The sequence below is a fragment of the Rhinolophus hipposideros genome (genome assembly GCF_964194185.1).
Source record: "Rhinolophus hipposideros genome assembly, chromosome: 16".
Taxonomy (NCBI): Eukaryota; Metazoa; Chordata; class Mammalia; order Chiroptera; family Rhinolophidae; genus Rhinolophus; species Rhinolophus hipposideros.
In genome coordinates this window covers 23256217-23282407 of record NC_138062.1, presented here as the reverse complement: position 1 = coordinate 23282407, position 26191 = coordinate 23256217, and the positions used below count along the sequence as shown (strand labels likewise).

Below are 26191 nucleotides of genomic sequence, written 5' to 3'. Positions count from 1 at the left end.
TTCTGGGATATCCCATTATCCTTATGTTGCCCTTTCTAATGGAGTCTGATAGTTCTCACAGAGTTTTTCATTTTCTTAAAATCTTAGTTCTCTCTCCTCTTCCACCTGAATCATTTGTAGGTTTCTTCCATCTCTTAGAGCTAATTTTTCCATATGGTCTGCTGTATTTTCAGTGCTTTCTAAAGCATTCTTCATCTCATTTATTAAGTCTCCAGAATTTGTTTGGTTCTTTTTTATAGTTTCAATCTCTTTGGTAAAGTACTTTTTCTGCTCATAAATTTTATTCCTAAACTCATTGGACTGTCTTTCTGAGTTTCTTATATCTCATTGAATTTCTTCATGACTCCTATTTTGAATTCTCTGTCATTTAGATCACAGTCTTCCATGACTTTAAGCTTGGTTTCTGGAAAATTGTTGTTTTTGTTTCTGTTACTGTGTTACCTTTGTTATTCATGCTGCTTGATGGATTGTTTCTCTGCCGACATTTGAAGTAGTGAACGCGTTTCTTATTTAGGTACCATTTGATATTAACAATTCAGAATGTTGATCATTATAGGTCTTTCTTTTGTTTTCCAGTAGATGGTGCTATAGTGCAAGTTTTTATTTTCTCTTCCCTCTTGTACCTGGGGGTGTCAGGGTGGAGGGGGGGGGCATAGCTATGGTCATGGGAGTGTTGCCTGGGTGACCAGGGTGGTGGGTGCTGCCACTGCGCCTGAGTCTCCTGGCTCTCAGGGTACCACCACCATGGTGGGGGATGTGAGTGGAGGGATCACGCTACCACTGTGCTATAACTTGGTTCCCTGTGGCCACTGGCACCCATGTGTGGTAGCCAAGAGGAGAGCTCCACTGCAGTGGGGAAAGGGGGCCAGAATCTCCAGCGCCGATGCCTCTGCCCTTCTTACCCTCTGCCTGGCCAGAGTGTGAAGGCCACACCGCTGCATTAGCTGGGAAGCGTGTCTGTGGGCAGTGTCCCTGTCTTCTCCCTGGTCCTGCCTCCCCTACGCATTCCAATACACCCACCTTCAGATGGATGGATGTGTGACTCTCGGACTAGTGTGTTGGGCAGAGGAACCTTTGCTGGGGTACATGTCGGACTAGTTGTAGATTTAAGGGGAGATACAGAGGGGTCTTCTGCACCATGACACTCTATAGTATACTTTTTTAAAAATGTGTTAACAGTTATTTTTTACTGAATTTAATAGAAGAATCCAAGTAGGCCTTTGGTTTTAGAAACCTGGTGAGCCAGAGTGTGCTCAAGCAGAGCAGAAAGATTCTCTGGTTCTACTGGTTATTGGTGTTTCCTTTGCCAGAACTGGAAAAGGTTCCATTAGTGATTAGATGATTTGAGGAAAGGAAGAAAGTGGACTGAGTAACTGACTCCTAAGGATGACAGATATGCAGAAAGAATCATCCTGTGTTGAGAACATTCTGTGTTCCAAGGATCTCCCACTTTGTATCTAATTTATTATCAATGCATTTCTCACCACATCTCTTCCTTATATCACTGCCCAGTATTTTCATCCCGTACACATTTCACTGCACCTTCCTCCCAGGTGTTCCAACAATGCTTCTCAGATTTACAAACCTCATCCCTTCGGCACCCTTAGGGTCTGGAGAGTTAAGAGGTCAGTAGCCACCCTATTTTTCAGAAATGGGAGGAGAAACTCAAAGGTGATTTTATCATCATGAACAACCTAGTAACTGCAGACAAAGCACCTGGATTCCGCTCCCAGGATTCAGTTCTTTCTATTGAAGCAGTATGTGTAGCCCCCATCTCCTCCCCTCGCCAAGGACAGGGCCCGTCAGACCCACCCAGCAGTCCCAGCTCAGCTGAGTCCCAGGATCGCCATGAGTCCCTTGTGACTCAGAGGCCCTGGGTGTGGTGCAGGCCATGCGCGGTGTGGAAACCAGGCAGGATGTGTGTGTCTCCTAGTGCTCGCCTGACACACCGGCATGAGTTGCTGGCTCCAAAGGATTGTCCAGTTTGTGTTTCCAGTGGGAGAGGCTGGATTGGGATTCCTTAGAGATGAAAATTGAACTTTAATATGCAAGTGTACCCTTTAACCAATTTCCTCTTCTCTACTTTGAGGTCTGCTTTAAACAAAAATCACCAAAAGCCTTTGTAGACAGTGTTGTATGCCATGCATACAAATGATTTGATGTATTTTTCTCCCTTTTAGTGCTTCAGTTCTTTGCACATTTTACTCTGCCCTGCTTCTCCTAAGGGCTTGGGTCAATGTTTGTTCTTTTGTAGAAGGATGACCTTTCACAATACTTGCCTTTGACCGGAGGGGACGCCCCTCACTGTAACTGTCACAGCTCCCTCCCAACTGTCTCCCTGAACAGGACTTTCCTCCACACTGACCCCAGAAGCCCCCCAGGACAGGCAAGGGGTCTGCCTGTTTTCCTTCCATCCTTCCTTCCAGATACTTTAAAAATAGCGTTAGTGGAAAAAACACTTGGGTAGTAGTTAAGAGGATGTGTGAATTCAGTCCCCAGGGGACTGAAGGCCTCGTGCCCGGATCAGAGCTGGCTCCTGTGGTCAGTGTGTGATTGGAGGTTTCCAGCTTGCATTAGTCCATACTGCCCGTGGCTGCTCATTACCGCAGATGCCTAGCACTGCACTGGGAATCCCTTGTTCTGCGTGTGTCTCAGATGGGCCGCAGCAGGGCCTGGGCGCTGCCCTTCCATAGCACTTCGCAGGTGGGGATACACACAGACAGAACCGGGCATTTATGCTGCAGCAGAGGCTGCAATCTCAGGGCCAGTGTTTGCAGCAAGAGGGCCTGGAGGCGGCTGGCCCCCTTCCCACCAGGGGTGGCCGCTCCCACCGTGCTGGACTCCAGCCTGGAAGGCACAGTTCGTCTTAAATAGGAATGCGCAGAGGGTTGGACAACTGGAGTTGACGTGCCAGCCCAGGGTGCTGAAGCTGACAGGGGCCACCTGACTAATTTGGTAAGTTAATAAGTCGGTGTGTTCTAACTCGGGTGGGGTCCACTCCCCTTCCAGGCTCCCGTTCGTTCCTGGAGGCCCCTGAAATGTTTCTCTCGTGTCCTTCCTTTGTACCCCCGCCCACGTTCTCAGGGAGCAGCCAGCCTCTGTGCATTTCAAAGCACCCGTCCTGGCACTGTGCTGCTTCCCCAGCACCTCACGTCACCTCTGTCCTGGTGTGTTTGGCTCAGGCAGATCCAGTCCGTGCTGGAGCCTGTCGGGGCCCAGCCTGCTCAGCTGCGCCCTGTGCTTCCAGCTGCAGCAGGTAGCAGACGTGACGCGGGCCTGGGAGTGGCCCGTGACTGGCAGGCATGCCTGCTTCCAGGCCCGGGCTCGAAGGCCTTGTCTGCGGAGCTTGCTGCCTCCTCTTCCTGTAAAGGGTTGCGTGGGTTCTTCATAAGTCAGGCCTTGCAGCTGATTTCCGTTTTGAGCCGGAGATGTAGATCTCTCTTCCTGAATGTTGGACATTTTCAACTAAGAACTTTTTTTGGAGACTATAGAGATGAACAAAATTAACGCAGGTCAAAGTCTAAATACCTAACAATAGGGGATAATTCAAATAAATTATGATAAATACATTTGATGGATATTAGTTTTTATATAAGAAAGCACTTCTGTAACAAGTGAAACAAGCAGGTCGCAAATTATCTATACCTTATAATCACTCCTGTTACAAAACAAAGAAAAAGATAGATGGGAAAACTCCAACACTAACATTGGTTATCTGGAGCGCATGGGAGTACAGGTGGTGAGATATTTATCTCTTCTATATTTCCTCGTTTTCTACAGTGATCATGTATTAACTATTTTATAATTAGAAACAATGTTTTTAAATCTTAATTCAAGAAAAATACATCAGGGAAATGGGGCAAAGAATCTCTTCAGATGTGCTTATGGCAGCTCCCTGCGTGCTCCGCGTTGTGGATTGCTCGGTTCTCCCATTCCCCAGTAATACGTTTGTTGAGGGCAGGGAGAGCCCTTAGCTGCTTTTGTGGCCCCCCCTCTCAACGCCTTAACTCACTGAGAGAGGGGGCACAAAGGCAGGTAAGAGCTGACTAAATATTGGAAGAACTGAGTTGGAGGCACGTATGTTCTGTATTTTTCTAAGAGGAGGGACAGGTTTTCCCTAAAGCACCCAGCGCTGTTTGGTGACAGCCAGAGGGGCGCCCTGCAAGGGAGTTTACAGAAGGACCACGAAAGACCCCTCTTGGCCACAGTCTCTGGGTTTTCGGCCAGCTGGGCGGAGGCACACTGGCTAGCAGAGCCTGATAAATGTTCGTAGTTTGTTTCGGTCCACGTCGGGGAAACTTTGAGCCCTGCTGAGCCTCCGAGCATATTCCCCTTCATGTGCTTTGCTCTATCTGCTAATTTCTTTTTAAGTTTTCAGTTACAGTTAACATTCAATATACTAGTTTTATACCGATCGGACATTTATATACCTTGCAAAGTGATCACCCCTGTAAGTCTAGTACCCAGCTGACACCATACATAGTTATTACAATATTATTGACTATACTCCCTAAGCTGTACTTCACATCCTTACGACTAGTTCTATAACTGCCAATTTGTGCTTCTTAATCCCTTCACCTTTTCACCCAGCTCCCCACACCTCCCCTCCCATTTGGCAACCGTCAGTTTGTTCTCTGTATCTATGAGTGGGTTTGTTTTGTTTGTTTTTTAGATTCCACCCATAAGTGTAATCATATGGCATTTGTCTTTCTCTATTTCACTCAGCATAATACCCTCTAGGTCCGTGCAGGTTGTCACAAGTGGCAGGATTTCATTCTTTTTTATGGCTGAGTAATATTCCATTATATGTGTGTACTGTATCTTCTTTTTCCATTCGTTTATTGATGGACACCCAGGTGGCTTTCATATCTTCACTATTATAAATAACACAGGTTATTTGAACACGGGTGTACACGTCCTCTTGAATTAGTGTTTTGGACCTCAGGTAAATACCTGGAAGTGGAACCACTGGCTCGGATGGCAGTTCCGTAGCCATGTTGTTGAGAAACCTCCATCCTGCCCTACACAGTGGCTGCACCAGTTTAGTGCCACCAGCGGTACAAGAGGCTCCTCCCTCCACATCCTCGCCAACATTTGTTGATGATAACAGTTCCGACGTGTGAGGTGACGTCTCACCGTGGCTCTACCTTGCATTTCCCTGGTCACTAGCGAGGCCGAGCAGCCCTCCAGGCGTCTTTGGCCATCTGCACATCCTCTCAGGAGAAATGCCCATTCAGGTCATTCTTCGGTCAGATTTTTTGGGGTGTTTTTGGTGTTCAGTTGAGCTCCTCATATATCTTGGATACTAACCTCTCGTGGAATGTATCTTCTCCCGTTTAGTTAGTTATCCCCTTGTTCTGTTGAAGGTTTCTTTTGCTGTGCAAAAACTTTTTAGTTTAGTGTCCCATTTATTTTTTCTTTTGTTTCCCTTGCCCAAGGAGACATAGCCAAAAAAATATTGTTAAGAGTGAAGTCAAAGGGTTTACTGCCTATGTTTTCTTCTAGGAGCTTCAGGGTCTCGGGTCCTACACCCAAGTCCCCAATCCATTCGGAGTCGATTCTTGGCTATAGTGTAAGAAAGTCGTCCATCCGCACTCCCCTGCATGTATCTGTCCAGCTTTCCCAGCACCGCCCACGAAGAGGTTGTCTTTCCCCCTCTGTACATCTCTGCCTCCTCTGCCCCAGGTCAGCCGGCCGTACAGCTGTGCGCTTACCTCTGTGTATCTGTCCCCATGTCAGCACCACTTTGCCTTGATCACCATAGTCCCGGAGTACAGCCTGAAAGCAGGTAGCGTGACACCTCCACCTTTGTTCGTTAGATTGCTTTGACTATTCTGGGGTGTTATGTGGGGGCTGACCCCACGGAGCGAAAGTCACTTCAGCGCGGTTCTGGTGCCAGCCAGGTCTGCCCTTCGGTGTTATTTGTGGAGCTGGTTGGGTGGCGCTCCCGTGTGGTCTGAAGCTGGACACCGGGTGTGTTGGTTCTGGAGCCTCTTGGGAAGGGCTCCAGTGCAGGCCAATGTCAGCTGCCACTTCTGCTGGGCTTGGAGGCACTTGGGAGAGGGTACGCTGCGAACCCAGGCTGGCTGCCACCTACACTGGGCTTGAAACCCTTTGGTGGGCACCACATGTGAGCGGAGGCCAGACGCCACTTGTGCTGGCCTGTGGCTGCCTAATTGCAGCTATGTTCCAAGCCAAGACCGGCCACTACTTGTGCCAGGAGTGGAGCCACTTAGCAAGAGGGACAGAGCATGCCAAAGCCAGCCGTGGTTTATTTGGGGTTTGTGGATCTTCGAAAGATTAGGAAAGTCCACAGCATGAGCTGAGGGGGGCCATTTGTATGGCAGAGCCACAGGAAGTAGCTCAGGCCTGGCAAGCAAGCTGGACCAGCGCAGGGTGAGCGATTTTCGCCAGGTTAATGGAGCTCAGATTTGGCGCCCACCTGCGCCAGGCTGGCTGGCGGGAGAAGAGCTCAACAAAGGAGCAGTGGTGCCTGCTAGCACTTCCGTCCCCAGAGAGAGCTGCCACCACCCCTGCTCCTCCAGCCCTAAAGCCAGTCAGTTTAGTTTCCCGGTTGACCCTGGTGCTTTTTGAGCTGCTGCTCCTGTGCTGGAGCCCTTTGCACGTGAGAGTCCGTGCACCGGCTGCTCAAGAGGAATGCCACGGCCTCCAGCAGCCCTCCGTCTCACTCAGATGCAATCCCTTCTGGGTTTCCACAGCCAGATGGTATAGGGACTCCTTCCCAGCAGTGGTACCACAGGATGGGACCCCTTGCTTCTCAGTGGGGACCACTACAGCTGAGATATCCCTCCCGACTCTTAATTGCCACACTGTGGGTGTGGGCCCTGCCCATTCCATGTCTCTCCTACCTGTCTCAGTGTGACTCCTTTATAGGACTTCTGTTCAGCTCATCTTTAGGTGGTTCTCAGTGCTAGTTGTTTATAAGTTAGTTGTAATTTTGATGTGGTCGTGGGAAGAGGCAAGCATAGCTTTTACCTACTCTGCCATCTTGATTGGAAGTCCTATGTGCTAATTATTGAGCAGCTGTTTCTCCGGGAGGAATGGCTCCTGGCTGGCCCGTCCTGTCTGCAGTGGTCTTGGCGGGTGTGCAGTGCTCAGTACTGACTGCAGGCGGAGACAGAGGAGGTGCAGCAGGAGACGGGAAAACCACCCCCTTCCCGCTTACAGAGAAAATGAAGAGGAATAAGGAAAACTACACTGGGAAATGCCTTCTTTAAAAATATTTTCTATCTTCCAGCTTTGGTAAGCTCGGAGATTTGTTATCATTTTTTAAGTAGAAAAATATGAACACCATTACCTGTTTAACCATCCTAGCCAGATCCGGGGCCAGCTCCAACTGTGGGGGCAACTGTGGTAGGCTGGGGTCCCTGTGGATTGTGATTTATGTTTTTAGTTATTTTCCATTTTGTTTCTTCATTATGAGGCCACTCTTTTGCTCTCCTAAAATCATCTTTCCCAGCAGGCCGAGTTTCCTGGACCTCATGTAAGTGCAGTAGTTACCTCCTGCAGCCTCTGTGGCCCCATCCTTCACCAAAATGTCACCTCAGTTAATTCAGGGGATGTGAGACAGAGCTGCGCCTGGCCCTCTGACTCCTGTCAGCAGGAGCCCTGCGAGTAATCCTCTCACACCTCTCCCTGCCCCTCCTTGCCGTGTGTTTGAGTCAGCGAGTGGGGCGTGGAGTGGGGTAGGGGCGTGCCTCTCTCTGCAGTGCCGCCTCATGCTCTGTTCTGAGGGAGCAGCTCAGCAGGCAGAGCCTCCCGGTGTCTGCACGCCCGCCTCGTGGAGCCGCTTGGTTCCTAGATGCCTCGGGAGGGAGACAGGGCACCTGTGGGCCGAGCCAGAACAGCTGGGACTCCATGGCATCTGCTTTGCCGGCCCCAGGGGCAGCCAGTGGAGCTGACTCCTCCCTTCTCTGTCCGTCTCTCCCACCTCTGGCCTGTAGGTGTTTGCAGAACTATGGAAGAGTGAAGGGAAGACTTCAGCGCAGATTGTTTCAGAAAAGAAGCTTGAACTAATGCAGGATCGAGAGACACTGGAACAGCTGTGCCATGCCACGATGGAGCAACATCCGCACGTGGTAAGGAGCACCCAAGGGGTGAAGAGCGTCTTCTCGTGCAGCTGGAGGGGCCACCCTCCTGGCCAGCACAGGGCCAGCCTGCGGACACGGCCCACAGCCTGCCCACTGCTCCCTGCGGCAGCCCACAGGCACTTATCATGGCCCAGTTGCATCAACAATTCCTTAAGTATTTTTGTCCGTGTTTAGCTAAGGTCAAGCAGTGAAATTAGGTGACTGTTGGAAAAATACAACTTCCTAAGGAAAAGGAAAATTCACCCCTGTGGTTGAATCTCATGAGTTTCACTTTGAAGGGCTGTTCTCACACTTTCTCGCACTCACTAGGGCCAAGGTTTGGCTCCCCAGGCCAGCTGTCCTCTCCCAGGAATGGCCTTTGAATCTGCTGTGGCCAGCTCTGCCTTATAAGGGGGACCTCTCAAAAATAAACCAGCAGGCATGACTGCAGAGTGGGGGGAAGACAGGGAAACACTTTAGCTTCATGCCTTTAAGAGGTGGGAAGAAAGGCAGAAAGGAAAATTATTTGTAAATTATGGAGGAAATCCTTGACAGGAGCATAGCTGAAAACCAAGTAATTTTGTATTCTGAGCATAGAACAAAATAGAAAACAAAACAGAAAAGCTGCAGTGAGTAGTCTCCCTCCCTCCCCAAGCCTAATCATGTTGTCTAGAGAGATTTGTCGGTGGGGAAAAGGATTGCTAGCACCTCCATCAGAAGAATACCCACCCGCCCGTCAGCTTCCAGGCACACTGACCGCTCTGTACTCCGGGAGAGGAAAAGGAGCTTGCACTGGGTCTCGGCAGTCGCCGCCCTCCTGCGTCGTCTGTAGTGACTGATAAGAACACACCTTTAGTTTCAGACTCGTTCTGCGGCACTGAGTGCAAATACTCACGGGTTACTGCTGAGCAGAATGCTGCAGGGCGGGAGGTCGGAGCGGGCAGCCCTGGCGGTGGGTGGCGATGTGAGAGGAACTCAGCACCTCCTGCCTTTGTCCCCCCTCCATCCTAGCACAGCGCTCTGGGAGAGGGGCCGTTCTGTGCAGAGAGTGGGGGAGGAGTAAACCAGGCATTTCCGTGCCTGCTGAACACCCCGGGAGGATGAGAGGGCCACCACACTGATTAGACCAGAGCACTCAGTGAGGGTCCTCACTCCCGTCTGTGGGCAGCTCTTCATGTCACTGCTGCCCAGCGGGGCCAGCTTCTCCGGCTGTGGATCGTCACTCGTGGTCCCTCACAGTCCTCCTGTCCATTTCAGCCAGAAGGCCGAGGAGCAACGTCTCCTTTGACAGGAGCCTAGAAACCTCCTCAGACTCACCCCTCCCCTTTTTATATCTGGTACTGAAAGGAAAAACAAGCTGTTTCAGTAAACATCAGCCTGAATGTAGGGTCTCTTTAGATGTGTGTCTCTTCATTTTCTCCCCTAAAACATTTTCTCCTCTGTCTTTAAAGGTGATGGATATGAAGAAGGGAAACCCCAGAGCTATAAATAAACTGATTGGGTTGGTCCGAAAAGCGACTCTCAGCCGAGCAGACCCAACAGTGATCAAGGAGATACTAGAGAAGAAGCTGTCGCCGTGAGGTGTTCTGGGTCCCCGTGCCTGAGGGAGGACAGTGCAGCCAGCGTGCCGCAGCTGTGAGACCTGACGTCCCGGCATCTGCCAGTGCCTGCGCCTCCCCTGACCCTGCGCCCTGGGGTGCCCCCTCCACAAGACCAGTATCCCTGTGTGCGTCATGACAGCCAAACGGCTCCATCGCAGCTGCGGCAGAGGTTAAGCAATAGCACTTTGTAGCGCTCAATAATTCTGAACTAAACGAAACACACTGTTTCAAATACTGTTACCTTTCTTAGAAAACTTCATTCTGCAGTTCCTCCAACAACTATTTCTGGGCCCATCCTAAGGACCAGCTTTGTTCTAGGTGCTGGGGACGAGCAGTGATCAAGACACCAGAATCTGGATGTGTCGTTTCAGACCTAAAACTGGGTTAACGAAGAAGCAGCCAGAGCAAAATGAGTTCATTGACGTAGCGTAAACACACGTGTGTTTCGGGAGGTCGCGGAGGGCAGGGCAGGAGGATGTGAGTCATATATTAGGTATTAGCGCTATTCCCCCAACCATTGAGGGCAAGTGATGCCGCTCGTTCAACCCCCTCGGGGTCCCAGGAGGCAGAGGGCTGAGAATAAATCACGTTTTTTCTTTTTTTGTAAAACAGACAACAGAAATTTTGAAATAAATTTAATGAATAAAATATATACTGAAATATCACATAAAAAATTAACTTACACTTCAAAGATTGTGCAGTTGACAATCCCACCCCCACCCTCAGGCCAAACAAGGATAAAGGATCAGCTGTAACATTACGGTGAGAAGTTTTGCCTGGAAAGAGGACGATTATAAACCAGTGAATCGAGATCTTGACCTTTGACAGTAATTGTGACGTGGCTAACAGCATGTCCACGAAAGCCGGGTCGCCTTCACCCTGTTCTCACGACAATAATACTGTTTCTCCCCATCGTTCTGGGGCGCCCCTTTCTTTACTCACTGCATGCCTCTGTTACCACTGAGGCTCACAATGCTGAAAGACCCGTTTTACAAATGCTGTTTTTTAAAAGCACATTTCAGACTGTGACCTAAATAAGAACCACTTTCGGAGGCCCTGATCTTACACTGCATTCTTCCACCTACCAAGAGGAAGACATGCATTTCCGTCATGAGCAGTCCTCCCGCGGCGCCTGGGGAACGGGGGAAAGTTGACCTGCCCCATCACCAGGTTAGCAATTAACGGTTACAGACAATTGGGCAAGACTTCCCCCGCTGGGAGTGATGAGAGGGGTGTCCCACTTACCCGGCCGAAAAAGCAGGGACAGAAGGGAGACCAGTGGTGCGGTCCATTTCAGACAAGCATGAAGGTTTAAGAAAACAACTTTTTAAAAAAAATTACTGACTTAGAATTATGAGACTAGGTTCCATCACCCAGGAAGCCACATGCTGTCACAATACTGAAAACGACTGGGCCCAAAGGTAAAATATTTTCATTAAGCCTCATTTCGAGAGAGAAAGGCAGAGTCAGTTCTCTCTCCTCACAAGTGTCTATGAATTACAGACGGGCAATGGTGGTCTGAGATTGGAATTGAGGAATTCTTGTTTTGTGAGAATAAGGTTTAGTTTTGTCTTACAAACTCCATTTTCATCAGTGTTCTAGGTTCTTAGTCATCAAAGTTTACAGAAAGCACTTTCCAGACCACTTTAAATCAAAGGCTTGAATGGAGTAGGGGCAGCCAGAGGAAGATGGTTTATCAAAGCTATCAGGTCAAGTACAAACCATATGATGGACTGACCATTTCCAGAGAAACGTGCCAATATTAGTTGATCTTGACCACGCTTATTGTCGTCCAGCTCTGACAGCTGCCTGTGGTCCTGAATGCCCACTTCTCAGATCCTGAAAATCAGACTGTTATGTCATTATAACTGCTAATAAAAAATATATATATCAAACTACTGCTCAGATACCTTAACTTGGAACCTGACTAGACATTCGAAAGATATGTTTACATAACACCCTAAGAAATTCACAAAGTATGGCTGTGCTCATACATGGGCCTCAGTGAAATACAATTTTAAATACTTTTTTGCATGCGTATGACTTTGGTTTGCTCTTCAGGGGCAAATCTCATTAAAATGTATGAGTTAGTGCCATAGGTGAAGCCACTGCCATCTGTCATTGCAATCCACACACCTGTAAGCTGGGAGGGAAAGTTCTGGAGAACTGGCTGTCCCCTAGGTCAGTCTGAGCCAGCTCTGCCTGGTCAAGTCCAAACCATGTGCCCTGTTGCTTGAGGAGGTTGGCTGGTTGGGTCTGGGGGGAGGCTAGGCTGCCAGCCTCAGCACTCAGCATGCTACCTGGCCCCGAGTAAGTATTTAGTAAAAGTTCATTAAATTTAGAAAATGAAATTAATGGACAGCCTTTTGTAGGGCCCCTCTGTATGAGTGGCTTGTATTGCCAACTTAGTAGGCTTTCAAACTCTGGAAAATCTGGGTCTAGGAAGGAGCTTCTTGACTGTCCAGGCTTATGCATTAAGGAGAACTTCTATTCCTATCTCTCAAGGTATAAGTAGCCCAGGAAAAAGAACTTAGACCATTATTTATGCCGAGTTAGCTAAAACATTAGCTAAGCTTAGCTAAGCTCCACCCCTTCTTTTTTGTAATTATTGATAATCTGGAAGAAGGCTATGAAATTTTTGCAAATACATACCCTCCTAGAGCTTTGAGTTATTTAGTTGGTTAATTCAATATATAGCTTATGGCCATGAGCCACAATTTATGTTGTATTTTTCATTTCTATTGAATTTAGCTGCATCATTTCAAGGATTCTACATAGTGACTGGGGGAAAAAAACACTCTATGTGAAAGGCCATGTTATTTACCCATTATCAAAGGCAGCGTGGAAATGGCTGCCATGCTTCAGATTGTAGACAAATGCACTTGGATTATTGGTAAAGAGCGCTGACCCTCAGTTATGAGATGGAAAGCAGCTGGTTGAAATCCTCTCTTATTGCCTCCCTTAATCCAACAACTTAGCAAAAACCATGTAAGTAAGATCGCTGATACCAAATTCTGTCTTTTAAAGTGTTTCCAGGGCAAAAAAGGGCCTTGTTACAGGTGGGCCTTATGTAGACTTGTCCCAATGATAAGTCAGCTGACCCACTAAGAAACAGACTTCTGCAGCCTCAGCTCCATAGAATTTCTAATCTGGCCTAAGAGCTTCCATCCCCCTTGTCAGGTTCTGAAATGACAGGGTAAACCTAAGTTCCCCAAAAGATGCCTGAAATACATATCACACTCATGCTGACAGAAACTACTGGCAGTCTTGTTACTTGTGTAGGTGACAGTGACTTAGGTTCACTCACTTGTTGTAAAACAGGAACAACGTTCACAAGGACCCCACGGGATAGGAAGGGTCTTCATCCATTTAGGATTCTAAGTACAGAGGCCAAAGAACTGAAGGCTTATCCCCACCTTCTCCCTGTCCTTTTCCTTACAGAACGTCACCAAAAATTGTCCACTGAAGCCCCCCAAAAAACAATTCGTGTCCCAGAGCTCTTTCTTTAAAAAAAAGTTTATATGATGATCATTCAAAAAAAAAAAGTCAAGTCCGTTTTCTTACAATAGTTTCCTCAGTGATATGATTTAAGAATGGAGTATAAACGGGCTTGACGGTGTTCTGTTTTAAGCTGTTATTTAATGGAGAATTAGTGTTGTGTGACCTATACACTGATGGTTGGAGCACGAAGGGGTCTGAGACTATCTTCTTAATGACTTAGGACCAGAAGACCGCTGTTTCCCGGAAGAGCTAACACTGCAGAGCTGGCTGAGATTCGCAGCGAGCAAAAATGACACTGGCCTGGGCGAATGACTTGACGTAGCACGTGCAGTAATAGCTTTCCTACAATAAGCTGTTTCATAAAAAATAGCAAGCATGACAGCCATTTCAGTAAACACAGGGCTGGTCATTAGCAATTAAATGGAACTGCCCTTAAACGAGAACTGGAGCGTATGCTGCAGACATTTAACGTCACACCAAGGACATGTCCCACCCCGGCGTGGGCGGCCCTTCCCTCATGAAAGTAACCGAGACACACTGATCCAGATTCCGCAGGGCAGCCCTACTGCAACCCCAAACCTCTAAACGGATTTAGAAATCAACCCACACGACCACTGCAACCAAGCTGCTTCAAAGACATCGAAAACAGCTTTCAACCCTGACCACCAGTGGCTGCCCAAATGGAACAGGCAACGCAACTACTCCTGTATCCTGTTTCTAGGTCCCATTCCCAAGAGGACGCTCCGCTGACAACACGCTGGCCCCACGCCGTCTTAGTGGACTGAAAACCAACTATATCGGACCGAAATGAAAGCCGCTTGCTGAGGAAACAGTGCTGCTGAGAACCCGTAAAAGAACTGAACGCATCCTCCCTGTAGGGGACAGACCTGGATTCCAACCCCAGCATATCAAAGTGTCTTCCACAATAACACGTAGGAAAGGGGGACAATTTCATAATTCTCTAAATACCAGGAAAAGGAAGTATCTATTGATCAAGAAAATCCCACCTCTAATTGGTTACTCCAGCATCCCCATTTCATGGTTGAGAAATTATAATTTCCCCCCGTGAAATTGTATTTTAGGCTAGACTCAAGTTTCTTTGTTTAAAAATTTAAGAACATTTCCTTGGCCATTTCCAAAAATCAGTTTTAAACATCCCACTGCTCTCATATACACTGAACCACAAAATTCACTCCGTCTGGAACTTGCCCTCCGTCCTGACTTACGACTTGAGGTCAATGTCGTGGATTCCAGGAATCCGTGGCTGCCCAGGACCATCGGCTGGACACAGTGATGCTGCCCTCGGGCCACACCCTAGCGTCTGCGTCCGCTGTGTCTCCCACAAGTAGCACCGTGTTTGATGTGGGAGCCCATCCACATGGAGAAGTGTTCACACTCTTGGGCCACATTTTAAAGCACGCCAAGTATCTTTAAATTTTTCCCCCAAACTCATTACAAAAAAGATATTTCTAAGGGCTTCCCCCACTACTTTATGACTGGAATACTTCATGACCAGGATTTTTCCCCCACCCAGGAGTTCCCATCGTCACCCAGCTGATGTACAGTATCTTCTTATCTACCTACATGGACGCCCATTCCTCCAAACCCCTCAGGATTTGCTCTTGTCCTGTTTATAGCCTCAGCGTTCTGCTGTTTTTCCTCTGGCACGTCCACACCATTCCCTGAGCCATCCTTACCTAACCAACCGGGAGGTTTTACTCAACTGCATGGGCTTTCCGGTTCTCTATAATGTAGTTCCAGTTCAATTTTCTGACTTCATTTTAAAAACCCTGGACACAGTACTCGGGAGGAGGGCTGCAGTGGTTTCACACACAAGAACCAGTTTCCGACTCCAAACAGAGAGGGTTACCAGCGTCAGTTTGCCACCAGCACCCCCATGGGAGGTGATATTCCTGCTTCTCACCCCACACAGTGCTCAGTATCCTCCTTTAAAGGAGTTTCCTTCTGAAAAAGGAGAGTGGCCTACTGCAAAACCACTGTGAGGGAAAAATCAGTCTCTTTCCCAAAGTGCACCTTCCACAAAGGGGATGAAGGTGTCCTCTAATAAAGTTACATGGACTCAAGAAAAATCGACACCATCACCAGATAACGGAGAGAAGTGCAAATCAAATCTAAAAGCTAAAGAATACAGTTGCCAGGTGTGAGTTTAGCTTTTACGTACCTGGTAATAAGCCCAAACTGGAAGACAAATACTTGTGCAAAACAAAGGATAACTTACAGCTTAAGTTCCATCTTTCTGCTCCTCTTTCACTCCTTTAAGCCACCTTCTCTTCCAATGGAGACCTGTTGGTTGTGCAAATACCAGCCGGCTCCAGGAAGCCAAGAGCAGGCCCGTTTGCTGGGCTGCAGAGGTCCTGGCTGCTGTACCACAGCTGGGCAAAGCATTTTTCAAAACATATAAATTTGAAGTCAGAAATACATAATGAATTGGTATCTTTGGTTTTTTGCTTAGACTCAGAAACACTGTGAAGCTGGCTCTAAGGGGCTCCCAGGCCAGGCCAGATGTCCTGGGGTCGTCATTCCCCTGGAGACGACCACTGGAGACGTCATTCCACTGGGCTGGCTTTTCTCTCACAACAAAACTCCTGAACCACAAAAGAGCGGCCTCTGCTCTGCAGGGTCGCATGTGATTCTTTACTCCACTCCCTGCCTGTACTAGGGGCCTGATTAAAACCAAAACAATGCTCCTGAGACACAGCACCACACCTATGGCTGCCCTCCATCCCAGGGGGCTCAGCAGTGATATCCAGAGAGAGAGAAACATGCACAGTGGGGCTTCCACTTTCCCTCCAAACGGTGAGGCACATGCTCTATATGTACTTCTTACCGGCCCAGAAGAGAGGGCAGTAGAATTGAATATTCATAATTATCAGCTGTTTAGGGTCTCGGTTTCAGCCCACAATTATTTTGTATTTCCCCCTCGTGGTGGTGGTGTAAGGAGACTGGCTCTATGTGTAATGATGCCCTTTGGAGCAGGCTGACAAGCAGCAGAGAGGCACTAATACATCACACTGGGGCCTCCTAATGAACTCCATTACTCGGGAGGCGGCACTTCTGTGTAGACTGAGTCACCGGCAGGCACTTGGCTTTGCAGGTCTCCCTGTCATCTGCATGTACATCCCACTTCCCAGAGTGGCCGTACAGTACCTGGTTCTCTACAAAGTGCAACATACTAGAAAAATCAAACACAATTTAAGGTAACTACCAATGTTTTTACATGTTGCATTTAGTTTATCCTTTATCCCCACTCCATACACCTCCCCATGCCAAAAAAAACAACAACCCCACTATGAAATTGCTTCACCAATTAATCTGTTTTTCATAAAACACTTTAAAAAACAACAATGATTGTCTTCTTCTATAAGTACATGATACCACGCTTTCTTCATCTGATCGAACTCCTGAAAACCAAAGTTAACAGTTTGCATAGGTACATTTCACTTTGTGCAAATCTTACCAAGCTAAGGCTATGTTCAGTGTTTAGGTAGCAATACACTGGTTAAAAGAAATCTCTCCAGCAACAGGAAACTGTCTCTGCGGTCCAAGCTCCCTCCGCCAACATCTGACGACCAGGCAGGTAGCTGAGACCGACGATATGCCTGCCCCAGAAGGCAGTTGGGCAGAATCTAAGTCTTGGAAGCAGAATGCAAAGGCCACATGATATGTGCTTACGAGGTGGAGGCAAGGGGGCTCCATCCTTATCCTCCCCTTTTGTAACATGGAAGCAAAACTGCAGAAGGCGACAGGAGTAGGTGTGCATTCTTCACGTGCTGTTGAAGAGCCAGCCTTCGGACACGGGCACTTCCAGGAAGCCCATTGTGCACTCGTTTGGTACGCTCTAAGCTGCAAGATGAGTGGACTCGGGTGGGAGAATAATAACAACCGAAAAATCTGAGGAGGAAAAACTGAGCAAAGAAAACCTGCCACAGGAGCAACCAGCTTATGAGACTTACATTCCATACCAAGTAGGGTGGAAAGACCTGGCTAGAGAGGGGGGGTGTACAGAAAATCCCCCTCCCCACAAATCAAGTATTGTCAGGAAATATCAAAGTAGAAATTTTTGTAAGCAGCTTTGCATTTAACATTCAGTCAAGACACTAAAACCTTAAAAAACAAGAACCTCTATTTTAAAAACAAGACAAAGAAAAAGCTGAAGCTAACAACAGGAGTCTTCAAAGTCACCCAGGATCTTGTAGCACAGAATGGAGTGTTCCTGCGCCAAGGCGGCCAGTTCCTTGAGGAACTCGGGGAAGAGGGCGGCGGCCAGCATGGTGTTCCTCACCGGCAGGGGCAGGCTTGGGGGCACCCCGGCCACCTTGGCTCTGTTTGTCAGGAAGGGCTGAAGCACTCTGGGGGGGCCGTCCAAAAGGTTCTTGCCGGTTCCTGTCCTGGAAGCGTCCTGAATGGGATCTGAAACCAGAAAGGGACGGTCATGGTGGCCTGCGCTGCACTGCACGTCCGCCCTCTTCAGTCAAGTGCTTGGGCAGATGGAGTATCTAGTCGTGGGTGCAGGTCCTCTGACTGACTGAAGTCTGAAGACCCAGCCCTTGAGCATGCACCTTCGTCCATTCTGTGGCACACACACACATCTGCCCAGCAGATAACCTCCAGCACAGGGCATGTGATAGACTTTTATCCCAAATTCTGGAAAAGGAACTTCGTGCAGAAATTGTGACAAGAATTTAGGTTTATCAAGAAAACCTCCATGCCCCAGGCATGACGAGGGGAAAACAATGAAAAAGGCATCTCCTGCCACTGCGTCAACTAAGTGAAGACTTAGCTCCCCACGATGCTTGCTTAGGGACATCCAGAGGCTCCACCTGCTCTCCCAATGTCCCCGTGTCGGGTGACAGTCCCACCTTTGCCAGCTAAGCCTTGATCACAGAGTGTAGCTGCAGGAGGCAGGCTGGGTGACACAAGCCACTCCACGCTCCCTGCAGCTCAGGCTCTGGCCCCTGGGGCTGCCTGGTGACCCCCAGCCTTCTAGCTGGGACGTCCAGCCTCCGGTGGAGCATAGAATGGAAGAAACCTTTTAAAGGTTGAAAATAATGGAGAGGAAGTTGAGTGCTGGGCAGACCTGACTGGGCGCAGCCCATAACCGTGGGCATCTAGTGCCAGCCTCCATTTAACGAGTGTTTCCAGGGCTTCCATGTCAGTGTCAGTAACATAGGTCTAAGATGGTATGAGCCCAAACTTGAACATAGTCAAGTGATTTGCATTTTCATATCAAAACAGTTTTACTAATTAAAATGGTTCAACGTTCCCAACTATTTAATTCCTGAATATCTGAACATCTGCAGCCTTCATATATTTATAGGAATTATTTATGCCTTCCTCTGCCCCCTCCTCAAACAGTCTCATTACTCCTTACAAAGCATTATTTTCAAGCTCTTCATTACTCTGGCCACTTTTCAGGATTCAATCCCGTTTCTCAACACTCTTCTCAGAGTGTCACTTAACTGTAGTGCTAAAAATTCTTGACATTTATAGTACTTTCCACAACTCTCCACCATAGTCTATAGTGTTAAAAAAAAAATCCTCCTCTTTACTGCTTTAAATATCCCTTCAGATTAAAGCTTATCACAGTATGTGCCATAAAGAACTAGAGAAGTGGTTGAGAATCTGTCTGTTACCTTTCAGCAGAAACCCACACGTCCTGACAAGAGAGTGAGGGCAAGTTGCTATCACAGAAGTACACCGCCAACCTTAGCACCCCCTTAAGGAGGTCACCCCTTAGCAGCCCCACCCTAGCGCTCCAGCACTGCAACTCTCCAAAGCGAGAAGGTCACGAAGGAAGCTGGCCTGGATGCCAGTGGGGAATGGGACACTCGTGGGCACTAATCCCAGACCAAGACTGGCACTGTTTAGGCTGCTGCCCTCAACTGGAATTCCCTTCCCCGACATTTCTGCTCCCCAAAATCTTCCTACCCTTAAAAGACGCCAGTACAGTGGTTAGGACCACAGACTATGCCACTGACTGGCTGGGTAACATCAGGCGAGCTGCTTTACCTCTCTGTAGTTGAAGGTCATTTGCCAAAAGCTCATCGAGTCATTGTAAGGATGAAATGAGTCAACATGTCGAACACACAGTGTCAGCCATCAATTCAGTTGGCAGGACTTCACAAAGCACTTTGTTTCCTGCCTCTACAAGTAAATTCTCTGTTCTATGCTACCACCCCATTTTATTCACCAGCTAATGCCTGCGTTGCTCTTTAGCCTGCGTTGCTGTTGGTGTTTTTTCTCCTCTACCAGACTTTGAGATTCCTGAGAGCTGAGCCCCTATGGGATCTGTCCTTCCCAGCCCCTAACACGCTTCCTTATTCCTCGTAGAAGCTGATACACATTTGCTGAATGAATGAGGGAAGGAACTGACAGACATTAGGCCTTCCCCCTACCTCAGCTCCCTGGAGCTGATTTGTATTCCTCATTACCATCTTTCTCCTTCAAATTCACTCCTCTTTTCCCCACAAAAAAAGCTTTTTGTGATTCATTTATCTAGCTTGATCCATGAATTTAAAAAGTGCCATCACTGAGGCCCATTTACCCAGCTTGATCCATGAATTTAAAAAGTGCCATCACTGAGGCCCATTTACCCAGCTTGAATCAAAGACTCAAAATTATCTTCAGAAACGAAGGCAGGAGAGCACCCAGCAAGGGAGACGAGACTCGCAGGGAAATCCTTACAGCAATTCTGTCCTATGAGCATAGATGGGCTGGGCCTTTCAGTGTCACAAAGCCCATCAAACTCTCCATTCAAAAGCAAAGGGAACTGGTTAGGTCCCTACCTGGCAACTAGCTTATCATATAATGGCTCAGTTTCCTTTTCTGTCAAATGGGACTAATACCTACTTGACCTTCCTTCCAGAGGTAGAAATCAATGAAAGGACTCTGAATATAAGTACAGACAAGTAAATACAACCTCTGTGGTTTGGAAAGTATTTGAGGGGAAAATGATAAGCCTGGCAAGTGGCTGAGCCTCAGAGACAACAGGACAATGTGACAGCTGGCACAGGAAGTCCGCCAGCCCTGGAGCAGCAGTCGTAGGGACTCTTACTTCCATTTGAAGCATTGGTGAGGAGGCCCTTTTTTTCCAGGGCTACCAGGAGGCCAAGGGAATGCAGGGCCTCCAATGACGGAGCAGCTCTGGCTGCAGGCACTCGGGTTACACCCCTCATACAGGGCTCAACAAGCATGCACAAGTACCTGAAGATAAAGCAGGGACGAAGGGAAGTACAAATCAATGACAGAGTCAAGAGTGGTTTTCTGAAATGTTGCCCCGGGTCTGAAAAGCTGCAACAGGGCATTTTCAAGACTAATATTGGAAAGATTTCAGACGTTAAGGAGAGAAATCCGTTACATGCTAATCTCGCTGTCAGTGGTATTAGACAAAGTGCATGGTACACACACACTGGAAACCCCGATATTTGGCCTTTTACCAGACTTCTTAATTATAAATTGTTCTGTGTCCCAGATTCAACTCATTTATAGGCAATCACATCACACTCAATGCTTCAGAAGCCAGCTCTGTGCAAAGGGACAGGAACCTTTCTCATTCTATGAGTTTAGAGCTCTTTTAAGTTAAGGGGAGGGTGTCACTCTGCTAATCTGAAAGAAGTTATGAAGTTAATGTAAAAACGTCCATGAAAGGAAAGTCTTATGTCTCAAGAGAAGCTTCCTACAAATCAAAGTCCCTTGAATGTCACAGGCCTTAAAAAGCATCAGCCACAGCTGACTATAATTTGACAACCTTATGTGCTGGGAATGAGCTTCCCGGGGCACATATCTGGCAGTCATGGTCACAGACGGTCTGCAGCCAGAACGAAGGACAAAGTGTGAGTGACCCCACCACTCTGTGCCCCACCAGCCCTCCTGTGATCCTGCCTGCGACTGCCTGAGTGACACTGACCAACGGAGCCAACATGCTGGACGATGGGAAACACAGACTCCACCATCCCCACCACCCCAGCCAGCAGCCAGCAATATGCGTGAGGCCATCCCAGACAGAAGCCATTTGCTGACAGCAACACACGAGCCAGTCCAGCCCCAATCAGCTGAACTTAGCCCAGATCAGAACAGCGGTAACCACATGGACTCCTGAGCACTCATAAATGGCTTTGTTTTAAGCCAGTGTTTTTGCAGTGGTTCATTACACACTGAAGCTAACTGACACACCTTCTCTTGCAGGGTGAGTGACAGCAACACACTCCCTGTTCAGGAGAAACACAGCTAACCGGCCGACTGTCCAAGTGGCTAGCAGAGGCCAGGTGGGGGTTCCCACAAAGATGCAGGGGCTCCTTTCGTTCCATCCATGGCTTTACCTGCTCTCCTCCAGGGCCAAAGCTTGAAGCTCCTCCCCACCCCATCTGACCAGTGGCACAAGGCCCACCTTCCCTGGAGAATCTGCCTTGCAAGTACCTTAAGAGTCCTTCACAACAAGAGTTCTACAGCCAGAAAGGACTTCAGAAATGGAAAACAAATCCTTCACTTAAGAGTCAAGAAACCTGAGGCCCGGTGAGGCTAAGTGACCGAGATCAAGTAGCTACGCAGAGGCAAGGTCAAGCCTTCAGAGTTCTGGGATCTTTCCAGCTTCCTTTAAAGGTGTACACATTGCCCTGAGTTACATTCTGCCTCTCAGAGCTGGTTTCTGATGAAGAGGACTGAGAGCCCCACTCTCTCCACGGGTCACCTGCCACAGAGAAGCCTGACTTATCCTGAGATAAGCAAACGCCAGTACAATCTGGGGCATTCCCTGGTTTGCACTCACCAAGGCCTAAGTCACAGCTCAGAAGACAACAAGTCAACCGATCTGTCCAACATGAGCTTAAATGAGGCAAAGCAGCCGTGCTCTGCAGGCCGCCTCCTTAGCTCTGCTGCTCAGCACCCACCCACCACCCTCCCCGCCAGGCCCCAGACTAACACCTCGAGAGCCTATGAAAAGTCACTCTCAGGAATCTTAAGCTGAGTATAAACTTTACCTCTCCCAGTCAAAACAAATAGTTCTTACCTTCTAGAGCCCTAAAGCACATTTATTTGGGGCCTGAGAGTCTCTGAAAACATAATAAAGAGAACAACGGATTCCCTGCTCAGGGTAGGGCTGGCCAAAAAAAGCCTTAGGGTGTGTACAGAATGCCTCTTTCTGGCCCATATGTGCCAAGTTATTTATTCTAGGCTGGCAACAGCCCACACATCATTCCTTCCCTCAAGCACTCTCGGTTGGGAAAACAAATGCCTCACTGGACCCGCCAAACTGAGAAGAGGCCGGGTATGGGCAGGGCAGACCTTCCTTCAGGCTTAAGAACACTAGCAGGAACCTCCTTCGTGTTGGGCAAAGATGAAAAGATGTTGAGATGCTTTGGGCCCAGGAGCCTACAAAGCATCTTTGAACCCACATCGAGAGGCTGGAGAAATGGAGGTGCAGTGGAAGGAGAGACACAGGGAGCAGCCGGCTTACCTTTGGTTAGTGAGTCCGGGGTCACGTCGGACATGTCCACTCGGAAAAGCAGGTATTGCTGGGCTTGTATGAGGAGTCCGGGGAAGTCTCTCTCCACAGAAGCAAACTGTTCAATCTTGTTTTTCACAGATGCTAGGACCTGTCAAAAGCAACATGAATGATGTTAATGCTTCCAGTGGAATTCCAGCCTCAGGTATCAATACATCTTTCAGGTACAGCCCTCGTTGCAGGAACTATTATGATCTGAGGCACTTGCTCATTTTTAACTGCCTGAGTGCTTTGCTAGAGCACCCTCGAAACATCTAACCCAATGAAGCTTTGCAGTTTGTCTGGAATAATCTACACAATTAGCAGAACAGGACGGGCAAGGAGAGCCAATGAATTAGAACAGAGGCATTTCTGAAACACACCAAAATAACAGGGGCAGGAGAGAAGGAGCCCTGCTCATTAGCACCCATCAAGTGCACAGGTGTGGAGGTGGGCTCAGCTCACGTACCTGATAGAGAGAACGGACACTTGGCTGGAAGACCATGTTGGTGTTGAGGAGAAAGGAACGCAGGAGCGGCTGGGGGTAGCTGGCGAGCTGAGTGATGATCCCAATCAGCAGCAAATTAACGTGCAGAGAGTTCTCCAGCATGTTCTCCAGCTTGGACAGGACCACGCTGATGAACGGGCCTGCAGGAAGGACACAGGGATTCAGGGCAGGCAGGGCACATGGCAGTGTCTTTCCCCGACACCTAGGAGGCCCTGGGGCCACAGCTTCCACCCAAACCACAGCCCCGCCAGGTGCAAATCAAATCCCCACACAGGAAATGCAACCAGGTATTCGCCTGCCCCAAACCAAAGCACCAAACAAACCACCGCCATAAGAAGAAAGCAGCAGAATGTGCACGGGAGCTAATGGTTTGACTCCATGAGCCGTTCTGATATTCGAAAAATTATCACAGACCTTGATGAATGATTCCATTTTAAAATTTTAAATATACTTTTCCGCACTGTTTCTGTATTTCTCAGTGCTGCCCATGCTCAAAAACATATTTGTCATCTCAAGATGCTGCCTGGTGTAGGGCTTCATGCAAACATTAGAGGCCATCCAAAGTGTGGGTAACAAAAAGTCTTTGTGTTGTTAAAGAATACCAAACACTGCGACAACATGCATGGACCTAGAAGGCATGATGCTATGTGAAACGAGTCAGACCGAGAGAGGCAAAGACCATGTGATTTCACTTATATGTGGAATTTAAAGAACAAAATTAAAAACAACAACAAAAAAACAAGAAGACCAAACACAGGTGAACTATGTTTATCCAATAGTAACACTGGAAACAATCTGTCCCCAACAAGCACCCGGAAAAAGAGTCTGTCTTGTTAAACAGCACAGTGGGGAAGAACCGGAAGAAGAGAGAGACGGGCAGATGAAGCCTGGGCTGTGATTTTACTAGTGCTGAGCAGCTGCGTAACTTAAACTTCCAGATGGCGGGGAGAGGGGAGAAAAGGGACTTGGTTTGGCGAGATATAGTTGGATATGTCAGAGGTTCCTTAAAATAGAAAATCTATTATTTCATTCAAAAAAAATAGCAGTTTATAAAAAAACTAAGAAAAAGAGAGCGTCAACTCATTTGGGTCACCGGATAATGACTATGCTTTCTGTTTGAGTTCACTGAAGACAAGGAAAATCAAGAAAATTAATCCGCATTAATAAAATGACAGGAAGATGCTTTCCACTTTTACCATCCAAGTGGTCCATTAAGCAAAATCATTGAGGATTCTGTACTTAACCCAGGGGACTTGCTGATGATGCCACTGCCCCATAGCATATTCATGGCAAAGCACACGTCTCCCTGGATGACTAAAAGTGCAGCACGAAGACTTCACCAACATTAATATGAGTTTAACAAAAACATACTTCATACTTCAAGCAATGAAGGTGCTTCATTCATAAATGGTAACGTCAGGGAGTAAAACCCTCTGCAAGGAAACAAGCTGTCTGAGAACTGGGAACACCAAACCCACACCTCTTACCCATGGAGGCGATTAACACAGTAATGGCAATCGCCCCATTACCAGGAAGACAGAGCATGTCTCTAAGGGGGCTTGAAACAAAAAAGGCACCATCCCCTCAGCTTCCTCACCTTTGCGATGGGGGCTGAGCTCCTCCGTCATGTTCCACGACCCAGCAGGTCTCTGAATAGAGAGCCTTTGGAGAGCCTGGGCTTACAAAACAGCACTGGCAGGGTCTGCCGAACACATTCAGAAACTATGGATTGAAACCCCCAATTTGAAAGCAACTCGATGGGGTTCCATCAAGAACCCCAGAAATGTCAGCAATAACTCTAAGGCATCACAGCACAATTCTAGCGTTCCAGGTGAATCTATAAGAAGGCTGCTGTGCTCACCCTCCTCTCCCCAGACCCGGTCTCCCCCACCCACTCTCGCCCGCTCCTCTACGGTCCCAGGCTCAGCATCTATTTCCTTCCAGAGGGAGCAGACAAGTCATATTTAGGTGGGTAGAGTGTCCTGTAAAACACATGTCCTTAAGGTGAGCTCTCCACGTCCCCACCACAGTTCCAGGCTGCACTTGACCTCGTCTGGCCAACCTACAAACATGAAAGCTGCTGACCATGCAATGACCAGGGGAGACCATCTATATAGTCCATCAAAACTATGAGGACTGGGGCGGGGGGAGTCTGAACCTACATCCTGTGGAGAATGTCATCATCTCATGTGACTGACAGAAGGCCAGAAGACTATCATTATAAGCTACCAATGACATTAATTACAACTTCTTAGACATGTGCAGTAAGAAATACTTATTAAACCCTTTCAAACTCCTGTTTATTCTTAGTTGATTTCTAACATTTAAAAACTGGTTAGCAAAAAGTAGTTTGCTAAGGGAAAATGATAAGCTGGTGAAAATCAGACAACCCAGCTACAATTCAGAAAGCCACAGGTATGTATAGGGGATGGAGGGTGTATTCCGCCCCGACCACCCTCCTTCTTCTAGGTGACAGATAAAACTCCCCAGACATAAAATATTTAATTTTTCAGAACGACCAAGACGATCTCCACCACTCCTCCCAGTCATTTTCACTTCTCTCTCCTCAAGTGCCCCCTTCCCCTGCCTCAGTCTACCCCCCCATCTTCCTATATCTCCTGAGAACGGAGCTGCCATCAATCCTCTGCCTCAGCTCTGCCAGTTCTTCTGCCTTGGAAACATCTCCTGAACACGGACCCTCACCTCCCATTCCCCTCCTCTCATCATTTCTTGCCTGGACTTCAACAGTAGTTTTTCTATTTTAATAGAGATTGAAATGATTTAAAAATTGTTTTCTTCTTCCAAAAGTATAGGAGTATAAAGAACAAAGCATTCTTCCAGAAATGTTTTATGTATATAATAAAATGATAATTGAATTATTATTTAAAGCTTTTATTAATCACCTACTATGAACCAGGCAGTGTTCTAAGCACGTATCTTATATCAACTTACTTAAATACAACAACTGTACAAAGTATATTTATTATTTATT

The 26191-nt window shown here is 47.8% G+C and overlaps 2 protein-coding genes across 3 annotated transcripts in view; one reads left to right on the top strand and one right to left on the bottom strand.

Moving 5' to 3' along the window:
- Window positions 1-13225, top strand: part of GATB (glutamyl-tRNA amidotransferase subunit B) — an 85477-nt gene extending 72252 nt beyond the window's left edge. Inside the window, exons 12-13 of the mRNA XM_081076753.1 lie at window positions 7965-8099; window positions 9542-13225. Of these exons, the coding sequence (XP_080932879.1) occupies window positions 7965-8099; window positions 9542-9670 (264 nt within the window). The 3' untranslated portion in view covers window positions 9671-13225. The remainder of the gene's footprint in view (window positions 1-7964; window positions 8100-9541) is intronic.
- The window catches only part of FHIP1A (FHF complex subunit HOOK interacting protein 1A), a 198158-nt gene continuing 184940 nt past the window's right edge, over window positions 12974-26191 (bottom strand). For both annotated transcript variants that reach the window (XM_081076751.1, XM_081076752.1), the window contains exons 11-13: window positions 23161-23339; window positions 22665-22803; window positions 12974-17623 (exon numbers count right to left, since the gene is read on the bottom strand). In XM_081076751.1, coding sequence (XP_080932877.1) covers window positions 17370-17623; window positions 22665-22803; window positions 23161-23339 — 572 coding nt within the window. In that variant the 3' untranslated portion in view covers window positions 12974-17369. The remainder of the gene's footprint in view (window positions 17624-22664; window positions 22804-23160; window positions 23340-26191) is intronic.